The sequence below is a fragment of the Anopheles nili genome, chromosome 2 (genome assembly GCF_943737925.1).
Source record: "Anopheles nili chromosome 2, idAnoNiliSN_F5_01, whole genome shotgun sequence".
Taxonomy (NCBI): Eukaryota; Metazoa; Arthropoda; class Insecta; order Diptera; family Culicidae; genus Anopheles; species Anopheles nili.
Window position 1 is genome coordinate 12,766,925 of NC_071291.1, and position 9,450 is coordinate 12,776,374.

At 51.0% G+C, this 9,450-nt stretch overlaps 1 protein-coding gene across 1 annotated transcript; it reads left to right on the plus strand.

Annotated features, from left to right (window-relative positions):
* Nucleotides 1-4,197: 4,197 nt before the first annotated feature.
* Nucleotides 4,198-8,706, plus strand: LOC128720032 (uncharacterized). Its single transcript, XM_053813676.1, has 2 exons — nt 4,198-7,450; nt 7,487-8,706. Exons 1-2 carry the CDS (start codon nt 4,198-4,200, stop codon nt 8,704-8,706), a joined length of 4,473 nt encoding a protein of 1,490 aa, XP_053669651.1.
* Nucleotides 8,707-9,450: the final 744 nt, after the last annotated feature.

A 9,450-nucleotide genomic window follows, 5' to 3' on the forward strand; every position in this document is an offset into this window, starting at 1 on the left:
TGTCCACCATTTCGGCACAGCTCGGTGCAGCAATAGGGGTGTATTGGAAAGTGCACATAGCATAATCCCGGATCGGGAGCGCATTGAAAATGTTTCGAGCGTAATTTTCCTTCCACAGGCCATGGCTATGCTCCCTTCCCATCACTGGTGACCGGTATATGCATATGTGCGTTCGGTCCATTCACCACCGTCGTCGAATGTCGCCTTTCCGGGCGCTCTCATTACTCGATATGACACGCGTCCCTAATGTGTGACTGCAGCGCGTCGGGTCCTTGCGATGGGCTTAGGACCAGCAGCGGTAGCAACTGCACCCGGACGGTGGCCGGATTCGGACGGAGATTTTGATGGGATTTCTCTATTTTTTCTCCCAAAAATCGCGTTTATTTTTCCGTAAAAATAGGGGAGGGGGAATGTTTCGGGAATAAGGACTCGTTACATTTTTTTTGTTATTGGCTGCCCTTCGTTTTCAACGTGATCGTACACAGGACGGCATGCTGGGCAGATTCGTGGACGAGGGAGAGAAAGAGAGAGAGAGAGATGCTGAATGTGGTGTGGTAGTATTTTTTGGGATTTCGGATTTCAATAAGTTCCTTTTTTCCCAAAAATTCATCAGTATCCCGCGGGATAGCGAATGCAACGGAGGCAGTAGGCAAATGATTTGTTATCTGAATTGTTTTCGGTTTCGTACTGTTCGTTGCTCAGTTTGTGGTGTTATTTGACAAAGTTTTTTGATCGATTTATAGAACACAGCTTTGGATCTTGAGTGAGCGTAAGTGAACGGATTATAACATATAGTGGTATTGAATGTTGAACGAATTAAGTAACGTGGAATCATAAAATGAAGATTTTATAAAAGCCTCATTATGTGGCGTAAAATTGGTAAAATTTTGTGCCTGAGGAATATTTTTAAGGAAAAGATTTTCAGAACGTCGCAAGAAAAGCATCTATGTTAAATGGTTATTATCTTTAAAAAATCTATTTAAAGTTTCACAAATGCAGGTGTCTGTGAAACGTATCCCTAAAACAAGGAAAAATAAACAAGGAAAGTCAATAACAAAAGAACAGTATCAGCAAAAAAAATGTCAAAATAGGGATGACGATGTTTGGAATATTGCAGTAGTTCAATCGAAAGTTTCATTTTATGATTTTCAGCCTTATGAGAAGCTGGATAATATTCGTTATGTTTGTCGATCAAAATGGGGGTGATTTTTTTTCTCTCGTTTCTTTCCCGAAGCGCCCCAAACAAACGTTCGATCGTGTTCACACAGACTCGAATTTATTTAGAAGAGAAAACGAAGAAAAACCATGCTGAAAAAAGAGGGATACTATTTGTTCCCGCAACTTGTAGCCGTAAATATATGGAAGATGGAAAGTGAGACATTCAACTGCCATTTCTCATCCGGCAATCGTGATAGAATCCAGACTTTTATCCCCATTCGTGGTCCCCCTCATGTCACGGGACGATGCCCGTCAGAAATAGTCTGAAAAATGCGACGGACGAATATGTAGATTTGCACAAATCGTCTCTTCTGCGAGGAGTTTCGTTCGTATCGTTTGCTTGAGGGACGTGATAGGCTACAGGATGTGATCCGTTACGAGGGCACCATTTTTATGGTGCGCGTTGTTTTTAAATTCAGGAAATGTTTATTTTTTGCCATTGTTTCAACGTCGCCAAACAACAAAACAAACCCATCGGGTGTGTAAGGTCCACGGAACGGAGGTTTGAGCCGGGCAGAGTAAATTGCTACGGCGGGACGAAATGCCTGTTTTATATTCCTTGTGAAGTTTTATATCACTTTGTAAAACTGTGTGACTTTTTTCGTCCGTTTGATAGCTGTTTTCTTCGCCTAACCGAAGGGCTACCTCGGGAAGGATGTTTTTCCTTTTCAACATTGCATATTCTAATGCTGGTTCGCGCCAGACTGTCGCCGGTGAAATGTTCGAATGAACCCGTCTGAGCTTTCAGATTGGGAGCGTTTCCAACACCAGGATGAAACGGTTTATTCGCCACTGGTGGGCATAATTTTGTTCAATTGTTTGAAACATGCTATTACGGATCATAAATCCAGTGGCTAAATCCCAAGGATATGGTAGAATTATTCCAAATCAAGCCCCGATTGCACCGATTGCAGTCTGAGCTCGATCCACGTCAGCTGTATGCAGATTTAATTCAATTCTCTTCTCTCCAATGCAGCATTTTTGGCCTTCTGCTTTGTGTCGGCACCTTTCACCGAAGGGATACAAATCCCTGCAGCACATTGCTTGACACCGCGTACCGTGTTCGAACAAATATTGAACTAACCGGCCGTAAAGGTTTTAAACTTGTGTCCCTTGTTCGTCCCGCTGTCAGATGCCATTATCGTGTTGGGTTTTGGGTTGGCTGTGCAAATCCCTCTGACCACACATTTTCGCCCATTCTTTTGCTGCCACACCGGCTCGATCGCTCCTGTAAGGACATCGACAGGACTCGTGTTGTGACTCAGCATCACAGGCAGGCAAATCTAACAAAATCCTTGCTCAGGGTGCTAGCGCTATTGTTTGATTTTTCATCGATATCGCAGCTGTTCAGCGCACAAGGTGTGTTGTCCTGGCTGCACTCGGTCGTACGCGACAGGACATTAATGGCCGATCGGCGGGGGCGAAAGAGATGCCTATGTTGATGTTGTTCCCAAACGGTTGTGCTCTCAGGATTAACCCGTCTGAGGGGCAAACTTTGCATTACACGCCAAACTCGGCAACATCCCATATTGAGCTGCACAAAATGTCGCTTTTCTCCTTCAAATCGCTTTTCGTTACTTCAGTTATAAATATTGCTATGGACGTTGACCACGTTCGTCTTCTCGGGTGAATGTGAAGGGTGTTTTTTTTCACGAAAAACGACACATCTGTACGCACATGAAAAATCATTAAATCGTTCTGGCCCGTGTGTGTGTGTGTGTACGCGCGAACACACTGTCCTAACGATTTGGCCATTAATCGCCGTCCGGTGGACATTCGGAATAGTAAAAACAAAATTTAACTAATGACGGTACTGACACACACCATTACGGTGGCTTTCCCTGGCAGGGCGATGATGGAATAACCGTGCAACAGCCTGCCTAAGCTAAGGTCCTGTAAGTGAGTATTTGTACGTGTGTACGTGTGCATATGGTAATGCTACATTTTAAATATGTACGATAACGAACGCAAACGAAAGGAATGAAAAAAAAAACTTTCGACAATTATATATTAATCGGTTCAAAGGGCGGGCGTTGTGCGCTCGGACCTTACGTGCCTTCGTCCTGGACGTTGGTCCTCGAGGATGGTTTGGGCTTTATGCTTTTCTAATTTCAACACACGACATGTTTTCGTAGTCTGACGCCTTTCCTCCTTTCCGGTGTGTGTGTGTGTGTGTGTCTCTCTCGAGCGCCGTCGCCGTCGCAGGAAAGGTGCCGCGTGACTAATAGCCAAACTGGAAGCAAAGGGCAAAAAAAAGCAAACACCGTACCCTACGCAGGCTACGCAACCGGGGTGCGATTAGGTCGAGGTTCCCAAGCCGTCGAAGTGTTGCGGGTGAAATTTGGTCACCTGGGTGTGCAGGCCGCTTTCAAACCGAGGCCACACTTTTTAGCCACATTCCGCTCGATTACGACGGCTTTATCTGGCCGCGTGCAGGTGTAACCGCTGGCACGGCAACCCAAAGTTGGGCCCGACAAACTTCCGCTATCAGTTTGGCTCGAGTCGGCATAAAATCGAAAAATATGTTTATCTTCCCCGCCCCAATCTGTCCCGTGTGAACGCGATGAGGGGCGAACTTGTTTCTGGCGGCCTTTTTTTTCGGTGGGGTTTTCGTTGTTATTTTCCAGCGATAGGCGAAAGCCTGAAAATCGGCTCTAGGGAGAAGCCCCTGTTTTTTTTGGCACCTTTCCGTGGGCAGAAGGTAGCAAATCGATCGATCGATCGTTCGGGAGTGGTTGTAAATGCGCTCTATAATTGTGCCCACCACGCCGTTTGTGTGATTCAACAAATTCGAACAGATGCGAGCCGCCTTTACGGTGTTAGGGAGCGCGTGAAAATCGATATCAATTTACATCGGTGTACCTTTCGAGTGTTTGAACCGCTCCACCGGCCCTGTTAAAGGCAAGGATTCATACATGTTTCTTATTTTTCTTCTCTCTCGCTTTCCTTTGTCCATTTCTTTAGTGACCACCAATCAAAATGGCGGCCTCAGTGTACGCGACACCACCGCCTGATCTCAGCGGCGAAGAAGCCGCCCTGAGCGATGCGTCCAATTCATCGCAAACGAACAGTTCGCACGGTTCAGCGCTGAAGGCCTCCAAACGGACGCTGTCGTCGTCCTTTCTGAATGCGGCCACTACACAGAGCAGCTCACTGACGACGGCCTCTTCGCAGCTTAGTTCTGACTCGCTGCCGGACTTGTCCAAGAAACGCCGCAAACAGTCCATGCCGATTCGGTTCGCTGCCAATGGAACGGCTATCGAAACGACAGCACCAGGTGCCGAGGCAGGAGATCCACCTCGAGAGGATGATCTGGCTACTGAGCAGCGCAGAGAAGGCTCACCAAACACCGCTAGTCCACCACCGATGGACACCCGGGACGATGACGATGAGGACGTCGACAGTGCGGCCCTACTTGAGGAGCAGCAAAGTAACTTCCAGAAGATATTCCTCTCGAACCTGAGTCAATTACAGCAGAAGCATCTGCAGCTGCAGCACCAGCATCACCAACAACAGCAGCAGCAGCAGCAGCAGCACTCGGAGGGGTTTTTGCCGGACAACTTCCTGAGTTCGAAGCTGAATAGTTTCATGGCTCTTGGCGCACCTCGATCGGGTAGAGGATCGCTCGAACCGCGGAGTGATGACGAAGCAGAAGGTCCTGAGAGTCGCTCACGATCCAGAGGTCCTCGAAGTCGCGATCAATCACCTGGCAGAGGGAGTGGTCCTCCTGAGCGTAAGGACGATCTGACAGGTGATGACGATCCAGGATCAATCCCATTTCGACCCGCAGTACGTAACTCATCCCCGGTTGGTGGTGAAGATAAGGCTCCACCGGAACAACCACCACTCAGTTCACCAAGGATCTCGCTTAAGAAGGAGCTGATGTTAGATCCAGAGTGGGACGGCGAGATCCGCAGCAGCATGCCCAAGCCGGACGACTGGATTTCGATCGCAGGGCTATCATTTCCCTTTCCTCCCGAGGCTGCAGCTGCTCTGTCTGCCTCAGGTTATCTGCCTCAGTTACCTCTACTTGGGGTTCCTACGGTGCCACCATTTGGTGGGGCTGGCGATAGCGGCGGAAGTCGCCCAGGGGTGCCTCCACTGCGGATCTTCAACCCGGAGGCATACTGCGACCTGTGCAACAAGGAGTTCTGCAACAAGTACTTTCTTAAGACACACAAAGCGAACAAACACGGTATCTACGAGGCTCCGGCAGCAGCCAATGGAACATCGGAAAGTGGCACTCCGTCACTAGCCGCGATGGGTCACCCGTTCAACCCGATGCATCAGCTGTCACAGGTGTTCCAGATGCAGCAGCAACCTGGTCTGGGGTCTGATCAGCTCGAGAAGCTTGGTGTCAACCATCACACGCCTACGTCGGACACGGAGCGGATGTTCCAAGCTTCATCGTCGGCGGCTTCTTCTGCGGTGGCTCAGACATCGGGACCTAATATGGGCGTGAAACCAACTCCACCGGCACCGCAGCGCTCAGCCCAATCTCCAAAGGCACCCGGTCACATCCAACCGACGGTGTTTTGTGACATCTGCTTCAAGAAGTTCAGCAGCCTAAGCGCAATGCGTAAACACCGCAGCAAGGCTCACGAGCTGTCAAACAGTGGTCATCAGCTGCAGCAGCAACAGCAGGCCCAGCAACAACAGCAAGTCCAGCAGCAACAGCAGCTACAGCAGCAACAGCAACTCCAGCAACAGCTGCAGCAACATCTCCAACAGCAGTACCAGCAACAGCAACAGCAACAAGTTCAGCAACAACAGCAGCAACATGCCAAGCTGGCGGTTTCGAAGCAGGAAACATTTGAGCACGGTGGTCAAGAGCCACTGCAGTTGCCGGATGGGTTCCGAGAGGACTACACGATCGAACAAGAAGACGTCACGTTCACACCCCAACCACGCAAACTTTCGCCCCACTCAATGCAGGCGGCTCGTGAGGCAAACTTCTCGGCGGACAAACTGCGCCGGTTGGGTGTCGCAAACCCAGAGGCATTCTGCGAGATCTGCTGCAAGGAGTACTGCAACAAGTACTTCCTACGCACGCACAAGCTCAAGCGTCATGGTATCTTGCCGACGCCGGACGAGCTCAAGGAAGGTGAGCGTCATCCGTGGGCGCCATTTTTGCAGACAAGCCCGCTCAACCTGATCATGGGCGGTACGGCTGCGGACGTTGTTGGCGCACAGATGGCGCTGCAAGCGGCATCACCTTCGTCGTTACGCAAGCTAATGGCGGCTGGAGAGCAGTTGGGCGCGATCGAGGGTGCTAAGGGTTTGCTCGAGATCAAACGCGAGCAATCACCACCAGTGCGCCCCAACAATGGTGCAGGCGATGGAGGCGTCGACTCAGACGACCAGCAACCCTCGGAGGGTGTACATCAGGCGAATACTGACGGAGGACGTGATGGTGGCAGTGACGAGGACGCCGAAGCGATCAGTGTGGACCTGCAGAAGCTGCAGTCGATGATCATGCAGCTAAACGACCTGAACAGCATGCAACAGCATCAGCAACAACAGCAACAACGCAAAGCAGGTTGCACCGTGTGTGGTAAAGAGTTGCCCAATCCGTATCTACTGCACGCACACATGCTCCAGGAGCACGGTGGTGTGTTGGCAACGGCGGCTGCTGCAGCAGCGGCTGACAACAACAACGGTTTGAAGGGTGGTCCACCATCTCGTGCACCAACACCGCCTGGTGAGGTGACGGAAACGTGCAAACAATGCGATAAGGAGTTCCCGGGTATGTTCCAGCTAAAGCAACACCTAGCTGAGGCACACGGTGCTGGATTGCCTAGTCCCAAGCGTGAGGGTTTCGTAACACCCGAACGTCCTACTGGCGGTACGGGTACCGGAACCGGAAGTGGCGTTCCAATGCCGCCAGCCGCTCCAGGATACGCCGACCGAAAGCCGGTCTTCTCGATGACGCCAACTAGCAGCTACTGCGAGATCTGCAACAAGGAGCTGTGCAACAAGTACTTCATGAAGACGCACATGCAGCGCATGCACGGCATCGAGATCGAGAATGGGGCACAGATTGGGGGCGTCGTGTGTAACATCTGCAACAAGGAGCTGTGCAGCAAGTACTTCCTGCGCGTGCACAAACACAACACACACGGCATCGTGGAAGAGGGCGCTCCTTTGCCACAGGCTCGTCAGAATGGCTCGGCTCCGGGGACTGGAAATGGAGCAGGAACCGGTGTTGGTGTGGGTGTCTCTGAAAGCTCTAGTACTGTGGCTGAGGGTGGAGGTGCAGGTGGTGAAGCAGCAGGACCTTTTCCGGGACCTGCGACGGATCTGAAGCCAGGTGAAGTCAGTGATCTCAGCAACCGGTACTACTCGCATTTCACGGAGGTATGTCCGTTGTGCAGTCGGCGGTTCCGCAGTGCTAAGTGGCTAAGGGCACATTTGCTGAGTGACCACGGGAAGCCGGGTGTTGAGAAGCTGAAGGATATGGAGCAGAAGTTGGGCTCGAACGGAACGGGCCAGAATGGAACCGGTCTCCTAGGAAACGGTCCAGCTTCAGGTGGATCAGGTGGTCGCAGTAAGTCAAACAGCCCTTCACTGAAAGTACCGAATGGATTGGGTGAAAGCAAATATGGACCGAAATCCCCGTTCGGAGGGCTAAGCCCAGCTGAGGCAGCTAAGTTCCTACCGAAGGGCATTCCATCGCTGTTCGGTGCTGAACCACAGACGTCCCCAATGGGCGCGCTCAAGGGCTATCAGTGCTCGTACTGCTCATTCGCGACTCCACTGTTGCCACTGCTGTTTATTCACGAACGATCACACTCCAGCCTCACGATCGTACAGCAACAGTTGCTGCAACAACAGCAGCACCAACAACAGCAACAACACGAGGAAGCCCAAGCAGCAGCAGCGGCAGCAGCAGCAGCTGCAGCAGCCGCAGCAGTGGCTCTTGGGACGACACCTTTCGCACCACTGCTCAAATCGGAGTCAGCTGTGTCGTTGGCCAAGGATCAACCCGTGAGCCAGCTGATGCCAGGCACATCCTCAGAGACACCTTCATCAACACCGGCCTCAACACCGGTGCCATCGCTCTCGCAGGAAGCCCTTAATCTGCATCAGCAGCCACAACCACGTCCTCGTAGCCCCGAACGAGCGACCTCTCCACGAGAGCCTGATCCAGGATTGGCAAGAGCTGAATTGCCTCGTTCGAAGCCAGTTTCGCCGGATACACGGGCTGAACCGAACGCAATGTTATCAGAAGTGGCCAACATCACGCAGCGTCCGGCAGTGTACGCTTTGCCACAGCAGAGTGGTCCACTGATGATGCAATCGTTCCTGATCGAAGAGTCCCTGGGAGGTGATGGAGTTGGTCAACGATCGCCGCAGCATGCGGACAAACCGGATGGGGCGCTGGTTTCGGGCCAGGACTTCCGATTTGTACCAGCCGTCGTGTTTCTGCCGGTGAAGGAGCGCATCCTGGCGCCGATGACGATATCGTTCAACCTGAGCCCGGCTTAAGGCAGTCGAGGTCGTCACATCCGCTGAGAAGCTGGGAAATCAAAAAGTATCGCAAGGAAAATCCGCAAATACGTACGTAAAACTTATCCTTTAAAGACACACCTACAACTACCTAAGCTATCGCGAAAGTATATATATATATATTAACGAATGCTAGTGAATGTAAAGACGTAATCTTAAATTAGATCCCTAGAGACCGGGAACGGTGAACGGATCCCTGCCGGTCCGTTTCTGTTGGGAAATTTTCGAGGGGTGCCAATGTGATGCCCAATGTTTCGCTCTCTTTCACACACCATCTACCAGACACGTGTAGAGAATTCACACACAGCTAGAGACAAGGAGGCGCTTCCTGCGCCAGACATAGCTCAGGTACATGCGGTCACAGAGTGGCGCTAGAAGAGCACCTGAAATCAGATTCCCCCTGGATGGTAGATGGCACGTTCGCTTGTGTTGAAGTTAAATGATCCGTGTGGAAAGCGCAAGACTGAAAACCGAGCAGGAGGTAATACTTGCGGTTAGGTTAGGTGTAATACTTGCGGCAGTCGGTATGATTTCGAGAGTCTTTGTGTGCCATCTATCCCGAAGCCTGTTCCAATTCTTTACCTCTCCTGAGTGAACGCATAGGACACACCACGTGGCTCACGAACACGTGGTAGTAGCTTCAAAGAGAACGTAATTGTTGTAACGTAAAACCTACGTACAATCGGGGAGAATCTGATCGAAGCAGAAAGCGTAATGTAAAGC